Source organism: Anoplopoma fimbria, chromosome 8, assembly GCF_027596085.1.
Source record: "Anoplopoma fimbria isolate UVic2021 breed Golden Eagle Sablefish chromosome 8, Afim_UVic_2022, whole genome shotgun sequence".
In the NCBI taxonomy this organism is placed as follows: Eukaryota; Metazoa; Chordata; class Actinopteri; order Perciformes; family Anoplopomatidae; genus Anoplopoma; species Anoplopoma fimbria.
Genome location: NC_072456.1, coordinates 8,858,663 through 8,882,529, shown reverse-complemented (window position 1 = coordinate 8,882,529; position 23,867 = coordinate 8,858,663). Strand labels below are relative to the sequence as shown.

The 23,867-nt window shown below is 39.1% G+C and overlaps 1 protein-coding gene across 2 annotated transcripts in view; it reads right to left on the bottom strand.

The window, feature by feature from the left end:
* The window catches only part of fnbp1l (formin binding protein 1-like), a 42,570-nt gene that overhangs the window by 8,005 nt on the left and 10,698 nt on the right, over positions 1 to 23,867 (bottom strand). For both annotated transcript variants that reach the window (XM_054603556.1, XM_054603555.1), the window contains exons 2-9: positions 9,491 to 9,606; positions 8,234 to 8,284; positions 6,800 to 6,947; positions 5,857 to 5,919; positions 4,607 to 4,711; positions 3,490 to 3,618; positions 2,954 to 3,100; positions 2,516 to 2,749 (exon numbers count right to left, since the gene is read on the bottom strand). In XM_054603556.1, the coding sequence (XP_054459531.1) occupies positions 2,516 to 2,749; positions 2,954 to 3,100; positions 3,490 to 3,618; positions 4,607 to 4,711; positions 5,857 to 5,919; positions 6,800 to 6,947; positions 8,234 to 8,284; positions 9,491 to 9,606 (993 nt within the window). The remainder of the gene's footprint in view (positions 1 to 2,515; positions 2,750 to 2,953; positions 3,101 to 3,489; positions 3,619 to 4,606; positions 4,712 to 5,856; positions 5,920 to 6,799; positions 6,948 to 8,233; positions 8,285 to 9,490; positions 9,607 to 23,867) is intronic.

Genomic DNA, 23,867 nt, shown 5'->3' with positions numbered 1-23,867 from the left:
ATATTCAATAAGCAGTTGTTATAGTAGTCACACTGACGGTCGGCCTTGGCTTAGCACTGAAGCCAAGTGTTATTCTCAAGTTTGTTAAACTGTCTGAAAGCAGAAAGTTCTGTTTCAGAACAAACTGACACCGTTAGCAGAGCCACTCCAACACAAACACACACGGATCACTGCAAGCTCAGGCCATCAGCAGAGCAACACACCTGCTGATGGAAACACACGTTTCAGTCCCTGTTTTCCCCACACAACACTGCAACCAGAGCATTAAAAACCCCTTAAATCCCTAACAAGCACACACACACACACACACACAACACACACACACACACACATCAACGATCATCAAGGATCCTCCATCTTGTGATTGAAGCAAAGATCTGTTCATAAATGAAAGGAGAGAGAAGCACACAAAAACAAAAGAAATAGAGGGAATAAGAAAGTGAAGCTGAAAAGGAGAAACAACCCCAGATATGAATGAGAGAAACACAACATGGTGTCTGCAAGTTTCATTAACTTAAAAATAAAGTGACATTTAAAAAATATTAATCAAATCAGACCTATGAGAGCAGAAAAAACGTTCCCTGAAATCCACAACACATTTGTGATCTAAAAAACTGGCTTTGAGATTAAAAATAATACATTTAAGGCCATTGAATGTTCTTGAGATTAATATAATTCAACATATGTTCTGGAAGTTGCAGACACCCTGTAGAACAAGTCAAATAAACAGAAATCACGTCAACCTGTCAATCAAACACACTAGAACGCTACTTCCTGTCTCACCCCTCTCCTCAGGCCCCTCAAATTCTGGGGGATCCTGGGCATTGTAGTCTTTATCTCAGAAAAGTAGTGAGCCACTAAGTCAGTGTTGAACCGGGGTTGAGTGAAAATGTGGGAGGTGGACCGGGGACGGGAGGAGGAGGAGGAGGAGGAAGGTGGTGGAGGAGGAACAGAGGAAGGGGACTGGTGGGGAGCAGGAGGAGAGGACAAAGCCAGAGGTCAGAACGACACAGTCTTCATCATTAAAGCATTCAGGTTTACATGGAGGTTATTCACAGGATTCCCGCCGAGTCATGAAAGAGTCATAAGCATGACTCGTGTGACTCACTGTTTGATATATGTGTGTGTGTAGGGAACCAACAGGAAATCAATCATTAGGAATTCATCAAAGGCTTTGATAATGTATTTTCTCAAACAGCATCTTAGTGTGAGTGAAGAAACCCTAAATGAACATAATATTTTATGACAAAGTTGGAAAAAAAAAAAAAAAAAAGGTGATGGCACATACTTCTAAATACCAAAAAGGATGTAACAATTTTTGAAACAATAAAAATAAAGAGTTGATGAATAAAGATAAATAGTTATTTTTTTGTTACTTTAATTGTACCTTATCTAGTCATGAATATTTAATGTTACAGAGTTTCCTGATACTGTGAGGCAGCTGATGACGCCAACATAAACCAACAGCGGATTTAATGATTAACCAATGTGGTCTTTATGGAGAGGGTCAAGGTCCAAGAAGTGTATCGGAGAAACAATCTGAGAGTGCTGTTGCAAACACTGGAAAGGTGACAAAAACCTACAACTCAAGACAAGATGAGAAAACCACTGAGGAGCAGAGAAAGTAATAAAACACGTGTTCAGCATGTGACCTACGGTATAAAGCTCATATGCAGCTGCAGGGTCGTGAACTATTACTGTAGCACTGACTTTAATGGGTCTGTGAGGAAGTGAACATGGTGTTTTCTCAAATTACATTACTATCCAGTGAATCATCAACCAGCAACATTAATAAAAACTTGGTTGACAACCGAACATCCAGTCTGCACAAGCAGACATTTTGATGCTGTTAACAGTTTTAATTCAATGTTTAAAGGACTTGTGCAAAACGTTTCTAAAATGAGCAAACATATTTGTGATGACATTGTCTACTGTCCATGGATAGAAGAACATGACATCTGCACTTAGATATTTATAAAAAAAAAATCAATTGTGAATGTTTTTTAAAAGCTTTCCAGAAGAGGTTGCCGTTTATATTAGCAGTTATATGGTAATTATTTGTTTATCCAGCTTGTCTCATATCTTCAGTTTAAAAAAGGTTTCTAAAACATGAAACAAATGATGCCACCAGAGAACAACTCCAAACATTAAAAAGAATGATGCAACAAGAGAACAACTCCTACTTGCTTTCAAAGGAATTGCACCTGTTTCCCTGTCTCTTCTTGAACACAGTAATTAGAAACAAAGTGAAATATGGCAAATGTTGTCACTAGTATGATGGGACGATGCTCAATTTGACAAATCTTCTGAAAGAGGTTGATTCACACCGATAACCACTCCAATTATTCCCTAATCATTCTGTATATTTCTCAGCTATAACATATAGTTGTTGGTCTAGATGAAGAAGCGTTAGTGTTGACTTTTTACGTCATTATTTTATAGTGTTATTTCCGGCACTTCTGGTTCATTAGATAAAAATGACCCAAACCAGACAAGCACCCTTCAATCCTCGTACCTTAGGTTTCTTCCCAAACAGCCACAGCTTGTTCTTGGTTCTGCTCATTGGGTGTTTCGGGTCGGATCGTGGCCCCGGGGCCCCATCTCTCTCTCTCTCTCGGTCTCCTTTGGGTGTGTTGCTGATGGTCCCATCTGATCCCGATCTGCTCAGATGCTGACTGAAGTCCTCAAAGGGGAAGTCGCCTGGAGGTTCGAAGCCCGACTTAAACGACTCCACGACAATGGCTGAATCCTGGAGAGAAGGGATGATAGAAACAGATGAGTGGTGGGAGACAAAAAGAGATACCAGGCATATAAAAATAGGTTCTCCTCTTCCTTCTCGCCATCCTTCCCCAATGTTAAGTAACAGCTTATTTCTTCAGGGAGGTTTTCTGAAGATGGTAGGAACTGTTTTCTATCGCCTTTCTTAACATCCATCCTCCACAGTTCTACATACCCTTCGCAAATCGACAGCTTTGGCAGCAGAAACCATTCCTTCTAGACATTTGGAGATGATAGGAATGACTCGCCGCTCTGCCTCAGCGAAGCTCCGGTACGTCTCTCCAATCTTCACCGTTCGACGTTCGTCCATGTCCTGCAAATTCTGTAACACGGAGCAGAGGAATTGGAATAAACACTATTAACAAATTGCTCTTATTGTCACTTCTACAGGCCTTTTAGCAGTAAACGGCCAGTCAGAGTTAGCAGATCCTTTCCTTGGGCAGCACAGATACCAAGTCTGTTTATAAGTAATGGTTTACATGAGATATGATGCTTAATTAAACATTTAATAGGGCACTTATGCAGGACACAACACTTCCTCTAAACATGACGGCTCGTGTGTTAGTGACAAGCTGATTTCAAACATTACAAATAGGTAAAGCAGTAGGTAAAAAGTGAACGTTCCTGTGCTGCTGGTGACCTTTAGATATCCAAACAACAAACTCACGTCAAACATGGAAGTGAAGCTACAGTACAACATGTTTGCTTTACCTTGAAGATGTGTGGTATGGCGTTGTTGAAATGTTTCCACTGCTCTGCGTTGAAGTTCTGCAGCTGAGCGGCGTACTCGTTCTTACTCTCATCAGCCATGTGAGTGCGCAGGTAAAACTGGGCTTTGGCCTGAACGATTACATAAACACAAACAACCGAACCATTAGCTGAAGCCTCAACAACCTCTTGTTTGTCCAACATGACCACACGAGCAGAAAATGGTACTTAGAGACATTCTGAACCCAATGGTAGAAATAAATTGATATTTTGCAATGTAATGTTTTAATAAATATCAACTGAGTCCAAAAGCACAAACCCCACATACATATGATGCTACTTATTTCTACTACCCTGAACACTGTCAATAAATAAATATTTAAAATTAGTATTTCTAATCCCCTCTTAAGGATATTATGTTTTTGATTTGGTTTGTTTTCTGTTCGTCTGTCTGCTTCTCAGCAGGGTAACAGAAAAACTACTTTTCATGAAACCTGACGGAAGGGTGTATTGTGGGCCGAGGAAGGACCCATTCAATTTTGGAGCAGATCCGAATGACAGGGCGAATACACATATTATTTTTAAATTTAGTTAACATTGTGAAATAGGGCATCTGGGCTTGGCAGAGGTCTGCGCTCTCTGAGCACTATTATAGTTTCCATAGTTTTCGGTTAAAAACAGTTTTTAGACAGTACCTCATCTAAAAACAAGGCTTAGTGGGCAGTGCTTTAACCTCTATTTGGAAAGGCTTATTTTCCTTCAAGCTTCAACTTAATCCACATAGTCTAATTATACAGTAAGTGTGCAGGGGGAAAGGAGCAACAGTATAATTTCATAGGCATCATATTATTATACACTACTAACTTTAAGGAAAACTAAATATGAGATAAAGTTATTCGGGTATTTAATTGCTAAAATGTTACGTTCAAAATATGAAAGAACTGTGTTTAATCCCTGTAAGGAGTTTAGCTACAGCTCATCCAATAATTTTGGTCATGTGTTCACTTTAGAATGAAAGTAAACATGCTGGTATTTTCACTGGCAATAAAAGAAAGTAAAAGCTGGCTCAAAGACAAACTTATTATTTACTGAACTTGTGTTGAATGTGGGAACTTCCTACCTTCTCCACTTCTGATTTGGTGGCGTTGATGTCATTATCTAACCGATCGTAGGTAATCTGGGATTTCTCTGCTTCTTTACACTCTCTCTCAAACTTTCTTTTACTCTGGAAAAAAAAAAAGGAAAAAAAGACAGAAAAAGAAAGATGGCAAAATGTTAAACATATCAAGAAACACAAAGGACATAGAGTGTAACCTCTTCATTATAATGCACCGTCTCTCTTTCTTGTCATTCATTCCTCAGTGAAAAAAAAAAAACTAAAAGAAATGTGAATGAGAGTTTAAAAAAAAAACTGAAAGGGAGAGAGGGAGATGAATCAGACAGAGAGAGATAGTTTACTTCCTGCCAGCCCATCTGGGTCACATTAGTGAAGGAAACACAGTGAATAGCTGAGACATTACAGTCCAGTCACCAAGTAGTCACTATTAAAGTCATGCAGACAATACAATAAAAACACTCTCCATCAAATGTGTCAGAGCAAAGTAACTCAACGAACAGGCTACAGGCCAGAAAATGTAACCGGGCATTTACGATTAAATATGAATTCAACAAGCAGCTATTAGCGTTTCAGCTCTAATGGAATTGTGGTGGTTAATTATATGTGGTCTAATGAGCAGATTGTTATAAAATAACTGAGCAAATGCACTTGTATGACCTCAGAAAGGGAACAAACATAATCTCTCTCTGGAGCTTTTTAGGAACCAAATAGAAGATTGTAGAGGGCCAAATGTGGCACATGGGCCTTGGCTTCGTATTGATTTTTTTTTCGGGGGGGCTTGTGAACACACAAAGGTCTCTGTGTGTGTGTGTGTGTGCGTGTGCGTGTGTGTGTGTGTGCATGTGTTTCCTGGTCCTAGCCCCTGTCTTTGGTCCCCATAGACTGGGAAATTTGCCAAGAAAGAAGAAAAGCTCCGTTCTCATATTATCCTTTCTAATTATTTGAACCAAATAGAACAGAGGAGCCTATAATACAATTTTGATATAAAAGCATATCCAAGGATCAGGAATGTCATATTTGTCGCTTCAATAAATAATGACATGTGTGGAATAAGGGGGGGGTTAGGGGGTTGGGGTTTGATCCCTATTTGTCCTACAGTTACCTTTGTTAGCATTTCTCGCATTCTTTGTGCAAACAAGTATGAGATGAATACAGCTGGCAGTCCCTAAACAGAGAATATTTACACTAAACACTTCATTTTTCTTCTCTCCATCCCTCCTCCTCCTCATCATCATCCCTCCCTCCTCACTTACGTTGTCCATCTGTTTCCAGCAATGATCCAAATGCTGCTGGGCCTTCCTGCCCTCCTGTAGATGCTACACACACACACACAGAGAGACAGAGAGACAGAGAGAGAGAGAGAGAGAGAGAGAGAGAGAGAGAGAGAGAGAGAGAGAGAGAGAGAGAGAGAGAGAAACACACATAAATAATGTATATAAAAACAAATTCATATACACAGACTGACTGGACTTAAACAATTTGTGCTAGTCACGAAAACAATAACAATCCACAGGACAGAGTCAATAACAATCCACAGGACAGAGTCCAGTGACTAAAGCAGTAAAATGACAAATTTAGACTTAACTGCACTAGTTACTTATTACATCATTATGAACGTTTTGCAATCCTAGTACTTATTAGCCTTTTACAGAACTCAAAAAAGCTGGATAAGTAGTCCTTGAAATGGGGCTGTTTTGAACAAAATCCTATTTCTAAAGGGTCAAGAATCAGCTTTCGTTTTTTCAACATCAAAATACAAACAAATAAATCCCTTTCTTTATAGTTTTCAGACATCACTAAGACCAACGTAAACAAGTAAGACTGAAAACAGCAGCGTGTGCATTTGTGCCTTAGAATGTGTCACTGATATTCTGTGCTTTACAAGAAGAGGGCGCTGTTCTTCTAAAGCACATGGACCTCAAATGTTCAGAGCTTATGGCATCAGCAGATGGTGGAAGTAAAAAACAGATGGTTAACATCACATCCAGCAATATTTATCCTCTTGAGTGAAGCCAAACTGAAAATGAATGCATATGAGGCGACACACAGGATACAAAGGGCAAACGGCAACATCCGTTTCATGACAGGGAGAAACAGGTTTTCTCTCGGGGAAAACACAAAAAACTAGCATCATATGTCATTTGTATTGAATAATATGCAGAGGGCAGTGGAGTATGAACTTGTCAGTGTACTCACATGCTTCCTCTCAGCTTTGAGGTCTTGGCCATACCTCATCAGCTCTCCGTACACCTTGTGAGCCATCTCCTCCGCCACCACCTCCCTCTGACCAGCATAGTCGTTGAGTTCATTCAGCACAGAGTAGAAGGACAGACATGAGGTGAACCTGCACAACAGACACACGTCACAGATCATGTGATTAACACGGCGCACACTATATGCTTTCTACCTGGTCTGTTCCCACCTGCATCTGCAGCCACACAGTGTTCATTAAGAGATGTCTACAGAGTAATATATGGACTTGTGTTCTGTAACGTGATAGCTTATATTATTGCATAAATCTCCTGCATCATTTTAGCTTTTGTAGTGAATGCTTTTAGTGCGAATTTTCCAATTTAACATGTTCCTTTGCTAAGATGACTCTTCTGTCTTTTCCCTACCCTTTCTCCTTGGTCTGTTTGTTTGTCAGAAATATGTAATTGTTGTGTAAGAAATATTATTACATAAAGGAGTAGACATTTTTACAGACCTTACATTTCTGTGTACAATCAGTGATAATTGTGAATTAAAATAAAATATATAAATTACTTCCATTCATTCTTTTTTATTTTGCAATTACTTTTAATTTTTCAATTTTTAATATTTTTTTGAAGGAAGGATATTGTTAGGTCAGATGCGGAGATTATCTTGTGGATTTTGGATCATACATTTTTTCTTATAGTGATGTTAAACAGGAGGAAGTTCATGTTAGTGGAGGAAGTTCTGAGTTAAATCATTTAATGTTGATTTTATTCTGAATAGAGGATGTTATCTGTAGATATTCTAAAAAGATTTGGTGCTTCTGAACCAAATAAGAAAATGAGACAAGAGTGTTATTATAGAAGACGATATGTGTGATACCTCTAAGAGTCCATGATGAACAATGTAGGGTTTTCTGTTAATAAGTTGCGATTGTTGTGTTATTTATTTGCTGGAATTTCCATCAGGCTGTCAGAGTTGTAGCTATGGTCAGGTTTTTGAATCAGCGTGTGATGGAGCGACCTATGAATGTTAAGACCGAAATACAGATGTCTTTACACAATGTTTGTTCTATGTCTGTCCAGGAGTTGTTAAATTGATTGGGATTTGTCCATTTGTGAATGTATTGGAGTTGATGAGCAACAAAGTAATGAAGAAAGTTTTGTGCTTTCAGACCTCCTTGGGTTTTGGATTTTTGTAAAGTGGTTAATTTGATTCTAGGCGTCTTATTTTTTCAGTAAAATTTCGAGATGATGGAGTCTAGGGATCTGAACCAGGAGGGTGAAGCGCACTGTTGTCAAATGACCAATTAAACCGTTTGTAAATTTGCAGTAAGAAAAAAATGAATGGAAGCACTTCCAGTGTGAAGGCCTACACAATGTAAATAAAAGCAGAAGGACTGGAAAATAGAACCAATCATCCAATTTTACTCACCTCGGCTCCTCATCTTTAGAGCGCTTTGGACAGTATTTCTTCACCAAGTTCCTGATAGCAAAGAGAGAGAGAAGCAGACACAGAGGTTACAAATACTGTCTGATATTTTAAGCCTGGTGGAGGGACAGGTAAATAAACAAGAGGCAGGCAGTCAGGCACACACACGCACACACTCAGTCTCTCAGTCTTTTATTAAAGATGAATCAAAGATTTAGACATCAAAGCTTCTTCCGGTCCGTTCCCTCAGGCTCCAGTAATGCAGCGAGTTAATGATTTAACTAGAGAGTTGAGGCTTTTAAGAATGTGTGCATGGGTGTGTATGCGTGCGTGTGTGTGTGATTCTGAGTTTTCAACGACAAAAAAGGAGCTTTTCTGACTGCTTTATTGTCTGACATACGTGTAGTGTAAAAAGGTGTACACGTCAACACACAGCTCCATCTTTGATCATTCTTCAGACCTCCAGCAGCAGTACGGTGTGTTGCGTGTGTGTGCGTGTGTGTGTTACATATTCTGAAGGAATTTCCCCTCTTTGAAATAAACCACTGGGACTCTACTGGTTTTTGATGAGGATTAATTCGTTGCAACATTGGATTTAAAACCAGCAAATAAATTATATATCACCACTGGTGATTAACAACGTGATTGTCTTTATTTCAACATTTTCAATTATTTGCACTAAGTGCTGATATTGTCCAATATGCGTTTGAACTTTAGTAATATGTGCAAGCTGGAGATGAAGACAAGCTGCCCAAACAAAGTCCAAACCTTCTCAACCCCTGTGCCGAGATCAGACTACAGATGTGTGGCGTCTGAAGTGAAAATGAGTGCCCCTGTATTGTGTAAAGTAATGGAACCAGAGCTGTGTTTAGGATGCTTCAGAACGTGCCAACAAAACAAAGAACATGTCAAAGAACATGTAGTCAGCATTTCTGACTGTATGATCGCCTTATCTGATGCAGTGAACAAAAGACAAAAATATTGTAAAGGTGATCAGGGTCACAATATATAAAAAGAAAATATATAAAATGATTTAAACAAGGCTTGTTCCTAAATGTATGAAATGTATAATGCAGGAAAATTAAATATCAGTTTAGGAGATTGTCTGTATGATCCTTGAGTCCGAAAGGCTTACTGTTTTTGTAGGTGCAAGAGAAAGAGCCAAAATGGATTGAGTGTCTCCATAGCTACTACCCATGTACGCATGTATATATATAAGTGTGTGTGTGTGTGTGTGTGTGTGTGTGTGTGTGTGTGTACCGTAGCTGCTTGGCGTAGTTTTGCTCTATGTCCAGCCTCTCCTTGACAAACTTTGCGTAGCGCTCAAGAAAGTCGATCCCCCACTGAGTGTGCTTGTCCAGATTATCAAACTGGTCCTGGAGAAGAAAATAACATGGAGGGCAGAGGAAGAGGTGGAAAGGAGGAGAGAGAGAGAGAGAGAGAGAGAGAGAGAGAGAGAGAGAGAGAGAGAGAGAGAGAGAGAGAGAACAGTATTTTTAATTAAATCAATAGTGCCTCTGGATTTACAAAACCAAGAAAAACACTATTTTTTTTAAATAGACATTTGAAAGGATTCAGCAGATAAAGAAAATGAATGAATAAAAAGTCAAACGAATGTGCCTTTACAGCTGGATGGAAAAACTTTATCTTTCCGTCATTTGAGGTTACATTGCAGGGTTACATGACTCAGGAGTCTGTCCGCCTGAACATAAGCCTGTTTATAGTCACAAATAAAACACACATGCCCTGTCAATGACTCAGCGGTAAGAGTGGTCCATTTCTGCCGTGTGTACATATTAAATACCGTACATGAAATGTAGAACAAAACTAATTAGGAAAAATACATCTGCAGATTCAATGCATGCACAGCCAACATTATAAGGAGCCAAAATTAGGATCAATATGAGGATTATGTTTTGCCAAGAAGGAGAATTAGCCTCCATGATGCAAACAAATGATACATGGATGCCAGCTTGAAAATAATGGAAAATAAAACGATTTCTAATCTAAACACTATTTTCAAGTAATTCTTCTTTTTAACTATTGATATCATTCTAGTGATAACATTATGACATGTGTAACATATGATCCCAGCACAATGCAGTGAACCAGTTCTGTATAGGTGATATCAACCAAAACATCTCTCCCATGTGTGTGTCAGTTTGTGTCTTCAGGATAGATAGACTGGTAACAATGGCTCTGTTCAACTGGAAAAAGACAATTATTTACAGCCCCTGAACACACACACACACAAACACAAACAGAGAGAGAGAGACAGAGAGAGAGAGCGACAGAGAGAGAGAGACAGAGAGAGAGAGATTACAGCAGCTGGTTTGTTGTCAGATGTCTATTGGTACGGGCAACAAACAATCTCCACCCTTTTCCCACCATTCAGTGACCTTTTTTAATGCACGAAATAATCAGTTTGAAATGAATCCTTTTTACAATATGTAAGTAGGTGCATATTTTGTTGGTCTTCTAAGTGATCGATTCCAAAAACATAGCTCATCAACGCATTGCTCTTTGGCAGTGAACCATCAGTTGTTACATGTTTGGCATATTTCACACAACCAGTGAGAGCGATGAAAGAGATACTAGCGGCGTTACCACAGGGAGATAACTTTACAGCAAGTTTCAAGTTTCCGGATGATATTTAAAAAAAAGGTATATTTTTCTGATATCAAGTTTGAAAAAAAAGAAAAATGTATTCATTCAGAGTTGGACTGGATATCAAATCTGCATCTTTGTAGTTACAAACCCGCATACTGATCATACTGAGACAGTAATAAAAACAACACATTTATCTCGATCTCAGTTGGCAAAGTGTCACACGTAAGTGGGTGTATAGCAACTTAAACACAGACACTTCTCAGTTAACACAGAACAATTTAAAAAGGTGGAGATAAGGCATTCCCTTAGTGTTCTTAACCGTGGAGGCTGAAATCATGATATCCATGAAGAGAGCTGCCCTAGATACCACTCTACTCTTTCTGTCTCTCTCTGTTTGTGTGTCAACACAAACCAAGGCCTGAACTGGAACAAATAAGGGTCACCAAGGGAAATATAAGACAGCTGACCTCCTTGTTTGTTAAGTCATCATCTTCTTCAATTACAAAAAGATTAAAACAGCCATGCTGAGCTGTATTTTGCCAGCAGTCACTTCAGTGTATGAAATATGTTGAGAAAAACAACCCGTTTGTGTGGGGTTGAGTAGTTGGGTAAATCTGTCCCCAAATGATTAATCAAAGCTTGTGACTCGGGGGGGGTCTTGTTTCCACTGTGGTCTGGGGGAGAACGTTTGACTTACTTAAAAAAACAGAACAAGAGAACGCCTGCAGTCAAAGAATAAAAAACAGACGGGCTAAAAATAAGCTGACAAATAACAACTGAGACAAGCAAAAGGATCCCAGCATGATAAAACAAACCAGTGACGGGGTGAAACATGGACTGGCAGAGTAAACAGCATCCACTGGTCTCTGCGAGGCCTAATGCCAGTTTTCATCAGCGAGAGAGAGAGTGAAAAAGATCTGAGTGTCTAGCTGCCAAATTCAAGCCTGTTTTGTAGTTCAAACACAAAGATTTAGCTTTAATGCAGCCAAGATGTGAAACAGTGACAAAGACCATCAGGCTGTTACACAGAAACATATCAGCACGCCTGGTTTTTTTTTTTGTCCTGCCGGTCAGGTTGCCTCTGCTAAATGCCTCCCAGTCTGTTACAAGCCTGGTCTGCAAACACGCCTGTCCACCTCCTTTTTAGCCGTTGTGTCTGCCTGGTTGCGTCAGCCTGTGTGACGCTGTCTATGAATAAGTAATAGAGTATGAGCTCATCCTGTAGCTTGTGGCAAGCTGAGCGCACACTGGCTCACTGGGGAAATGACAGCATCTCTGTGCTCCGGGTGTTTCAGCTCGCAGGAGAAGCAGAAGGAGGATGAAAATGATGAGGATGGTTTAAGCGTAGCGGTCTGGATCTGGGATTTAGAATCTGGGCTGCACTCAGTTACCCACGCTGCTGCAGCACCTGCACTGTACAGTAACTGATCCCGTCTGTTCAGAGAGTCCGACAGCATCTTTCAGCATTCAGGCTATTCACTCTTTTATATTATCTCACGGCCAGCGGATGCCGACTTGCTAAATGGTACAGCAGATGTCCAATATATTCCCATGGCATTTCTACCTCAGTGAAATTTGGTTCTTTGGTTCTTAGTCGCTAATTGTAACGTTCAGCGTAAAATAAGCCTGGTGTCGACATTTTTGTAGTTTTAGTTTTTGCAAAATAACCATATATCCTTGTTATTGTAATTTATTTAAAGATGAACTCTAACCCTTTGTCCACTGCAGCGTCCAAAAAGATAAACAAAAAAAACTACTTAGTTAATCGCTTGGTTGCTCATTGACCAGAGCAGATAGACAAATAAGAGCCTCATATAGGAAATGCTGACAGAGCTGTTATGCACAAAATTAATAACAATTTTAAATTCTCAATATATGCTGAATAATATAAGTTCACTATCCATCCATCCATCCATTTCCTTCCGCTTATCCGGGGCCGGGTCGCGGGGGCAGCAAGCTAAAGAGGGTCCTCCAGACGTCCTTCTCCCCAGCAACACTTTCCAGCTCCTCCTGGGGAACCCCGAGGCGTTCCCAGGCCAGACGAGATATATAATCTCTCCAGCGTGTTCTGGGTCTACCCCGGGGCCTCTTCACTATATCCAGCACATTTTCTCAAAATGTTTCTAAAGTAGTAATAGTACAATATTAATAATGCATAAATAACAGCTGATCTCTGATAGCAACAGAAAGCTGCACCAATAGCCATGTTATCAGCAACACAACATCCTGTCACATAATCATCACATAATCGCAGGAAGGGATGCGTTCAAAAACAAAGCAATAACAGCATGCCCTCCACAGTAGCACAGTTGGACAACGTGTACTGGATGGAGAAAACTTGCATTTGTACTCAGTGTTCAGTCCCTACCTAGAGCTCAGACAGATGCAATATCAATCACCTACCTTCAAGCTTTAACCTTTAAGGTTTCTTACTGAATTTCAGAAACAAATTTTAAAATTACATATGTTTACATTAGAAAGATAGACAAATAAATGGCCTCTTGTTGTTTACATTATAGTCATTCAAGTAGTACCCATATAGTCAGCACATTTCATTTACATTGTACAATGTGTTTTTTTAATCAATTGAGTTTTAGAGAATTTAGTCCCGCTTAGTACATATCTAAAAAATGTTTGAGTTAAGAGCAGCAGCCGAGTATCAGTAGGGCTTTAATATTGGCTATTATAATTACACTGTACAATTTGTATGTGGGCACATTCCTAATTGGACACATGCCACTGTGACTGGAGGACAATAATATTTGTTTCCTCCCCAGATTTAAACCCCCAAAATTGGGTCACAGTTCTACTTGTGCTGCGTTTCTCACTGGCAAAGCCACACTGCTCTGCTTTAATGAGCTTCGATCTCAGGGTGAAAGAATAAATTAGTCATTTAGCTCCTAGACGAGCAGAGCTCAAGACGCCCCGTGTGTAGATCCCACACAGTCCATGAACACCCTGATGACCAATCAGAACGCTCGGCAGGCCCTCCCCAGCCAATCAGAGAGCCAGGCAGCCTGTGTGCATTCCATGGGAGAAGGCAGGTTAATTAGCATAGGAAATGCTGCTAGGACAAAAGACTAATTACACACAGTGGCATTCCAGCGCAGACACAAACACCCACAGGCTCACACACACACAGGCTCACACACACACACACACACACACACACACACACACACACACACACACACACACACACACACACATGACAGAGACTGGGTGGGAAATGTCAACTTGTCTGAAACACTGGCATCACACACACACACACACACACACACACTGACAGAGACTGGGTGGGAAATGTCAACTTGTCTGAAACACTGGCATCACTGACGACCCCCGGGCTCTGTCTGAACTGTGTGTGTGTGAGCCTGTGTGTGTGTGTGTGTGTGTGTGTGTGTGTGTGTGTGTGTGTGTGTGTGCGTGTGTGTGTTTACGTCTATCTGTGTTCATCTTCCTCGAAAACAACCAGAAAAAGAAAGAAGGGCTCTTCCAGGAATGAGATGGGGGAGGAGGAGACAATATTTGTGTGTGTGAGGGAGGAGTAGAGAGGCATTTTGAAAGGGGAGGTAAGAAAAACAAGAGGAGAGCAGGAAGAAAATTGGATAGGAGAACAGGAGAACCGGCCAGTATCTGTGTGTGATAAACATTATTTTGGTCTACGTCTGCATAATAACACTCAAATTTGATTAAATAACAATCTTAAAGTATCACCATGTTTGAGTAACCTGATTTCAACAGATCACAAACTATAAACTCAAACTTTGAATGGATTTTTTGTGTTTTTAGTTTACACTGCCTTGTTTCATAGATGCAATAACGGATAATAAGCTGAGGTGGGTGATATGAATAAACAGCTAAGTCACGCACATTCATCTAAATCACAATATCAGAAATTGATTAATATTTCTGGAAAATCAAGTACGAAATTGTAAATGATATAATTACATGATTGTAAAGTACTGCACCATTAATTTGCAAATTAATGGTGCAGTACTGTATAAACGTTAAGGGGGGAAAATATTCTTGCTGTATGTATTTTCATAGTCTTTCATAACTTTTTCTCTGGTTTGTTTATCATATATAACAGCATTCAACTTTTGGAGGTTTTGGACAAAACGAGAGTCGACCTGTAACTAATTGATATGAGAGTAGAGGCCAAAGCGCCATGAGGTAAGCACACATAGTTCATACCTCTGTGTATATTATAGACACAAGTGACGTTTCGAGTGAGCTTTATGCTTGGAATATAAATATATGCTCATGGGAGCATTATCTAGTGTGCAGACTTTTCCCCTCTTTAACCTTTTCATCGTCTGGATGTGCGTGCTTTGTACATATTTTTTTAGAGTACACACACACACGCTTTGCTGTTTCATTGCTGAGAGCATCTGGATTTGAATAGACTTGGATTTGTTGCTAAAAACGTTGTTGTGCTGAAAAGTCTCCAATTTCCATCTATGGGCAAAACAGACAGGAGCACTGGCCCACTGTTCACTTCACCTCCCTCACTGCTCTGCAGGCTTCGGGAGCAGCCAGCCTGAACTGCTTTACAAACTTGGTGCTGAATGTTCGGATGTTTAAACCTGAAGATTTACTGTATTTTGATCACTGATTCCCCAGAATGCTTTCAACAGAGAGCCCTTCTATCTATTAGCTCAACCTGTGTGTTGGAGGTTTGATAAATGCTTAAACTGTATAAGCACTGGCAGCTCTTCACCTTCCTTCACTGCAGTTCACTGGTATAAAACCAACAAAACAGCAGTTAACATGTACAAATATATATATATATATAGCTACAGAACCTACTTCTGACCATCTTCTGTCCCTTTTCATTTCATGTGGCTAATTCACAATAAAAGCCATGAGCTGTTTCATTCGCTGGAAGGCCTTTGCTGTGAAAAGCACCAGCTTTGACCACCTAAGTGTTTTTGACCACCTAAAAAGTTAATGGGTAAAAGGGCTGCTTAACAATGTGTTAAACAACGGGGAGGAAACAACAATAGTATGCTATGGAGTTTTCTGTCTTTTTCATAACTCTCATATTTCACAGTTTTTTGTTATTCTTATTTTCATTGAAAGACATAATAAAATGTTTATGGTGTGATTTTTGCAGGTCATCTCTGCAGCACGACAATATATAATAAAAATGCTATTTTGACACACACTTGACCTTTCAGAATCACCTCCTGAGATTTGAACATTTTTTTCTACCTTGCAGAATCTATTTTCATTTGTTTTCTTTCCCCTTTTGAAACAGAAACTACTACATGTAGCATGACACAAACACTGACCAAACTGGCCATACAAGCCAAAGAGGAAATATGTGATTGGTAGTTGTTCTTGTTGTTCTTAAGCTGTTGTGATTAAAATAATTCAGAGAGTGAGTCTCATGGATCTCAGTGAGCTCTGAGTCAGGGACTATAGTCAGACAGTCACTCTGTGACTCCATGTGTAGCTCCATTCACATTGATCAGTGCATTAAAACTACACCATACTTCTTTTGGTTATGTGTACATCCCAAAGAACACCAATGGAGTCAAATAGGTTTCCTATGAGGTGAAACACCTATTGTCCAAATCAGGTGATGCATTTGTTTAAAGGTTTAAAGGGTTCAGTTGAGGTGAATAAATGGGTGTTTCCTACTCTTATGTAATAGCTGGAGCTTCTGTTTCCCAGTCCATGTATCGTTGAGATGGATGATTATCAGATTCAGAGTGAATCGATTTACACCTCGCTAACAGCTGAGCAGATTTAAAGAGGACATTCCGGTCAGAGATTTGCTAAGAAACTTGATCAGAACTGAAAATCTTGTATTCCTGTAATCTCCCTGAAAGGTCCTCGTGGAATGCGTGCTTTCAATTTCTAAAGTGGGCGGACGAGTCAAACACCCAGGAGGCGTTTCAACAGGAACCTGTGTTCATTGTGTGCAAGCAGACACAACTCAGGGGAAAACACTGTGAAAGACCAACTCTTTCCAAAAACCCAAAAGAAAAGCAGAAGGAAAAGGCATTGCAACTGCTAATAAATACCTTAAACACAGACTTTTCAACACTGAAACCAGATGTTGGCTGAAAATGTCCACACTTGTCCACTTCATGTTTTCACTTTTGTAACTGGACTAAAACAGAGACGGACATCATGCTAGCAACAGAGATGGAGGTCCGTCTACTGGCCTGTATATTAAAAGTAAAAATTGATGTCACTCTGGTCTAGAGATGGAATGATTTGTCAACTAATTAACATGTTTATTAATTAGTTGATTCCTATGTAACAGCTTAATAGCACAGAAACTGATTTATAGTTTTAAAGTCATTATCAAACAAAAATGGCAAACATGTTCTACCTTCAGCTTCTTAAATTTCAGGTTCTGTCTTTTTTTTATGACTTTTTAATAACTGAAAACTGAATGTCTTTGTGTATCAGTCTGTTGGTCAAACAGAACAAGAAATTTGAACACATTACCTTGAGCTTTGGGGGAATTATGATTGACATTTATCGCTTTTTATCGACAAATTATAGACCAAACGATTAACTGAAAAAAGAAAACAATCCCAGCCAGTTTTGACGGATCACCTTTCAAACTAATTGTTATACAAGTTTCACCCAAAATATGTCTGGCTGTGGTGAAATTTTCTCTAACTAATGGTCCATCTTTGAAGGACAGAGACAAAACCCATCAGGAGATGTCTGTGTCCCGAGTCAGAGACCGGTCAGTCAAACGTTAACCCAACCCGCCACAGGGTTCTCTGTTCCACTAAATAAGCACTACAGTGGGCCCATTATCTCTGCAAGTCATCCAGCAAATGTTGCCTAGCAGCATTGCTGTACTAATATACTTATATTTTGTAAATAAAACTCCTTTATAAAAAGGAGGTGCTCTCTACAATCTGACCATAAATCAGTGACAGTCACACTTAAACCAGTCAGAAGTTAGTCAATGCATAACAAGCTTTTTTGCTGACTGTGTAAAGAATGGCACCTAGTTAATAAGAGAAGGGGGAGCTTGAGATAGAGAGAGACAGTGCACATGTGTGTGTCATGTGTCGATAACAAACATGGATGACACTGACTCCACCATCTGACCTCCTTTACCACAATAAACACTCTGTTGCTGCAGCACTGCCATGCATTCACACGCTCTCTTTGTGTCTTTCATACAAACAGAACTAGAAACTATTTTATATATTTAAGCCATTGTGCTTCATAAAGACAACAATACCTAATAATGACCATTGTTTTGCTTCAGCTTCAAAATCAACCCTTTTTCCTTAGCCAAATACCTGCTCTATAATCTTTTTATGTGCGACATTTATTCAATAAAAAATAAAAAAGAAGATATTTTTGCTTGGATTTCTTACATTCTTACAGTATTTAAATTAAGTAAAAAATACAGAAATCCACAAAAGTGTTGACATGGTGCTGGTAACTGACATTCCCAATAAGGTCCTAGCTTTTCACTGGACAGACTTATGTCAGCAAACATTTTAGAGATTTTTCATGTCATATGAAAAAGAGACCAACTTTATTTCAACTGCACCAAAGTCGATGTAAACTATCAAAATTAGTAAATGTTATCCTTTTACTTTGTAATGGTAATCTATAGAGGTTATTTGCATATAAACTCAAAATTCAAATGATTAGGAAATTCAGGACTGTATTTTTCTTTAAATACTTGCTTTGATTAAAATAAATATATTGGCATTAGTTATTTTACATATGTATTATAAACTATTTAAAGCTAGTTTTGGGACTACATTTGAACACACAACAATAAATTCAGAATTTGTCTTCAGCAAATGTTTTTGTTTTTTTACTGAATAGAGTGAAAGCACATTATAATCAACTAAATGCAACCTCCTGAAAAAGAAGGCATGCCACACAGTAGGCCAGGGGCAACAATACTGACGAATCAGTAAAACAGCCCGCTGTGCCAAGGACAACTAAATCTTAATGTAAGACACCTTTCATAGAGTTAGAAAACAGTGCCACAAATGTTGGAAACCAAGGCAAAATTCCATTGTTGTACATTTTTGCAATTGTTATATACATATAATATCATTGCTGAAATTTTGACACAGAATGTAGTAAAAAAAAAAAAATGCTTGTAATGTGTACTTTGACATGCCAAACAGTTGCCTTGTATAGTTGCTTGGCAGTGAACAGCTTCCTCATTGGTCCACCAATAAAACCTTTGTCTATTGGGCTGTTCTGTTATTTTGCATAATAAGCCAAGACATTCATGTAAACGTGCACCAGCATGAAATTCAAGACGAGATCAAGCGTCATGTGTGTCTTTGCAAGAAACGCCTCTTTCCATTTGTTCCAATGGAGATTAATTGAAAGGAACAGACATCCAACGCAATGGCATTACGGTCTTTAGTCGTGGTAATTATGCATGGCAATAATAAAAATCCATCAAAATTGTCTCTCGCAATACTTGTGCAAGTCTTTCAAGGATTTGCAGACAGCAGAAATAACTGGTGAGGCAATCCTAATCCAGTGACACCCATTCCCAAAACCAAAGGGTTTGAGTTAAGGCCATTCCCACTATACAGTATTTACTACCTGTCTGTTGAAAACACACACACACCCGGGCACTCCTGTCTGTGGCTAGCAAGTCAGGTTTCATAGCAACCTGATCCCCTCTATTGTCTTGCTCTGCTTCACACACACACACACACACACACACACACACACACACACACACACACACACACACACACACACACACACACACACACACACACACACACACACACACACACACACACACACACACACACACACACACACACACACACACACACACACACACACACACCTTGATAGACAGGTTAGGCAGGAGAGAAAGACAGAAACATGATTAGATAATAGGTAGAACTCAATCTAACCCAGGTATGATCATGTCCAACCAGGCCCTGGATACAACCCATTTCTACCTCTAAACCATGTTACAGACACATGCTTACAACATGACTGTTTAAACATAACAGGTCTTCTTATGTCAGCTGAAATGTGAAATGTTGACATGGTGAAATTAGGCAGAGATGTTGGCATCAAATCATATTAGTTCTTCAGAGGAGGCAATCAGTTAAGCTGTTTACCGTGTCGGCTGTACAAAAGAACTGCCGCTTTGCACGTCTCTCCATTACTGACTAGCAACCAACAAATCCACCAACTCAAACGCAAATAGCCGTGTCTGTCCAAAGGGACAATGCCAAAATAAAATAATCCGGTATAACCATCGATAAACGTAACATCAACAAAATACAAATAGTTAACATAGATAGAGTGGTTGGAAAAAGCGTCCTACTGTTGTCTAGTCATGTCTAAACTATATTAATTCTAGAAATGAAGGACTGGATTCCAAATCAACTAGAGCCTAAACAATTAAGTCGATTAATTGATTAGACAATTGACTGAACATTAATACTCAATAATTATTATTATTATTGATCAATCATTTCAAACTAAAATTGACACAAATTCCCTGGTTCCGGCTTCTCCGATGTAATATATGCTCGTTTTCTTTTTGTGTCTCTTGTTGTCTTCTATGACGGTAAATGAAATATCTTTGAAGATGGCAAGATGCAATTTAGATTAATAACATTGAGCTACGGAGATATATGACATGTTCCAGTATTTTCTGACATTTTATAGATCAAACAATAAAGTGATTAAGAAAATTATATTTTTTTCCATTAATAAATCAATAAATAATCAATTAATAAGTAACCTTTTATTTAATTTTTTTTTTATATAACAATCCTGCTAATTCCGTGTGGTAGCTTAAGTTTAAACACAGCAGAAGATGTCATCAAACAAGAATGGTTCACATGATTGTTTCAAATGACTGCAGCTATCTTAACATTGTTAAATAAAAAGCTGAATACTCGTGCATACTTTTCTCTGCTATATTTGTAAATGTCAGGGACTTTGATCAGCATCCATTAGCTTGTTCCAGCCCCGAGTCTGACCCTCCTTGTCTCAACCCTGATCTTGAACAGGGTCAGACCTCTGACTCTGAAGGTTGACAAGCGGATTTTTCCTCGGTCACTGTTTGATCTAAAAGGGTGAAACAGAGGAAACCCTGTTCTCTTAACGAGGATTATTTTATGTTTCAGGATCATTTTGGATGTGCTGGGCTGGCTTGAGTGTATTGAGCGGATTGACTACATGGAATTCTATTATCTAGTTAATTCTGTACAAATAGCATCAAGTGCACTTCTGGCAATCCTGGGAGAGGGATCCCTCTTCTGTTGCTCTCCCAGAGATTTCTTTTCTTTTACCGATGTGACGGTCCAAGGAGAGATTGTAGGCCCTGAGGCAAATTTGTGATTTGTAATATTGGGCTTTGGAAATACATTGAGTTGAATTGAATGTTGCTGCTGTTCCCACAGTGCACTTACAGAAGCAGTCTTTATACTAACATCATCATAATACAATTCTTGACTGATACAAAACACAATAAAGTTCCAATATTCTGTCATTTTTTTTATTTTCATTACACTGTATTATGGCGGTCTAGTTTGAGTTCTAAAGGGTAACGGTGTCTCACTCTGAGCCTCGACTTTCTGAGAGTTTACAGTTTTGAAACTTCGAACAAATAATGGCAAAAGCACCCAATCAAAAGCCAGTCTCACTCCAACTCATAAACAAGTAAAAAAAAAAAAAAAGGCTACAGTTACAATACCTATAAATATTTCCAAATGAATTAGCATTTGTGAGACAGCTATTTCAACACTCTTAATAGCCTGTGTCTTTGTGTTTAAAAAAACACTGGGCGCGGTCAACTGCTAAAACGCTGAGGCCAGTGATGGATGTTTTATGGTAGCTTCAGGTTAGCTCAGAGCATCAGGAAAGAGCTTTAGCCATATAACTAATTTTAATTTTAAGATTTTATATCTGATAGAATCTAATTAAATAAAGATTTTTTTGTTGAAGGCTGTAAGCTATTTACTTCCGCATCTCGTTTCTTATGCGCAAGTTGATCCAAATAATAAGGGGTCCTCAATCACAACTAATTAGTCGTCAACAGATGAGAAAGCTGACACCTAAATGTTTTCAAAGTGCAAGGGAAGATAAGTGCTGGAGCCAAGTGGATTCAGGTATTTTGCATCCGAAATGTGACTGGCTATCCGGACCCAAACCTAGTTTCATGTGTTGCTGGGATGTAGCAATAACTGGGTTCTACACACAGACACACACACGCACGCACGCACGCACAACACACAGACACACAGAGGCTAATTTCAGCACAGTCAGTTTCAGGGGTTGTCCACAGTATTAACCACAGTGTTTCCTGTGTGTGTGTCCAATATGAAAGAGCAGGATGTGATTATGACTGTATCTGTTCAACAATCCACTGAGCTGTGTCATCAGACCACATGAGTACGCACACACACACACACACACACACACACACACACACACACACACATTCATCTCAGAGGAAAAGCCACAGGATCCTAGATTTATCTTACCGCTGACTCAAGTGTCCAAATCAGAGGGTTTGGCATGCGGCGTACAGCTGTGTGTGTGTGTGTGTGTGTGTGTGTGTGTGTGTGTGTGTGTGTGTGTGTGTGTGTGTGTGTGTGTGTGTGTGTGTGTGTGTGTGTGTGTGTGGACCCTGACACCTTCTCCTCACAGTGTGCATGCTGGTTAGTGCGGTTGACTCTAGCCTATGACACTTGGTTTGGGTGCTGACAGCTGGCTCTATTTTTAGGCAATGAACACATCACATCAGTTTTGTGTCCATTCAGCACTGACGATCACAAAACTACAATTTATTCAACTAAAAAAATAAAAAAAATCCTATCCTTATTTGTGACTAGCACAGCAGCAGGAAGGGTTAGGTCAAACTAATTCATTTAAATATGTAAAGTCACCGGGTATACTCCGGACAAATCATACCACTGATTTGCTGGTTAAAAAACTGTTTGACATTTTGGGAAACATGCTTATTCCCTTTTATTCAAAGAGTTAGATAAGACTTCTGTCCACTAAATATGAAGGTCAGCCATCAGTGTGTTAGCTTAGCATAAAGAATGGAAACGTGGGGAAACCGTTACATACAAAAACTGTTAAAATTACAAGTTGTGCGTAATAAACAAAGTAGATATAATGCTTTAATTAGTGAGCTTTAGAGGTTTGGTGTTTTTTTTTTATCTTTTGGACAGAGCCAGAGTAGCTGTTTCTATCTTTAAACTATTCATTTGACATTTTAATGAATGGACTTCAAGAGACAGTAGGTTTCCAATAGATGGCAGCTCAAAAATGACTCTATGCCACATCAAATTTGTTTTAAATATTAGTTAAAAAGCCATCAAACTTGTCTTTTTATCCCTACAGAAATGGATGGAATATTCCCCACAACTTTCCCTTATATCCCAGGGGAAATTCCTATTTAATCGCTTGCATTAACTCCAAAACTGCCTGCATTCATTGGAAACTTCTCAGATAAGTCTTTACCACGGTATAAATAAGCATGCAGATTCACAGAAATGCCCTTTTACTTCCTGCAGGGAGTGACTGAACATGACTGACCTTATCATGTGACTTGCTTACAGAGAATGTTCTGCACAGTCTACATGCATGATATTATTTTTCCCCCTTTTGTCTGCATGTTTAAAAGCAAAGAACACAAACTGGCCAGCACAGTGTACTTTGTGGTGAATGTGTATCATGTGGGTTAACTATTAACTCTATAGCATATGACTAATATACGATAGGCAGCCAGAACTTTGGTGTAGTACAACTACTGCTGCTGCAGTAATCTGCTGAACTACTGTAGTCTTATGCCACATTTCCACTACATACATAGTACAGCACGGCTCTACTAAACTCAACTCCACAAACGTTTTTGTAACAGTTGTGGATAGTGCCTTAACTTATTGTTATAAAAAAAGAAAATTAAGCGAGAAAAGCACATAGATATAAGTATATACTATATGGCCTGAAGATAGCAGGGAATGCAAATAAGATAAATCAACAGGTAGTAACTGCCTTGGTACAGTCTTGC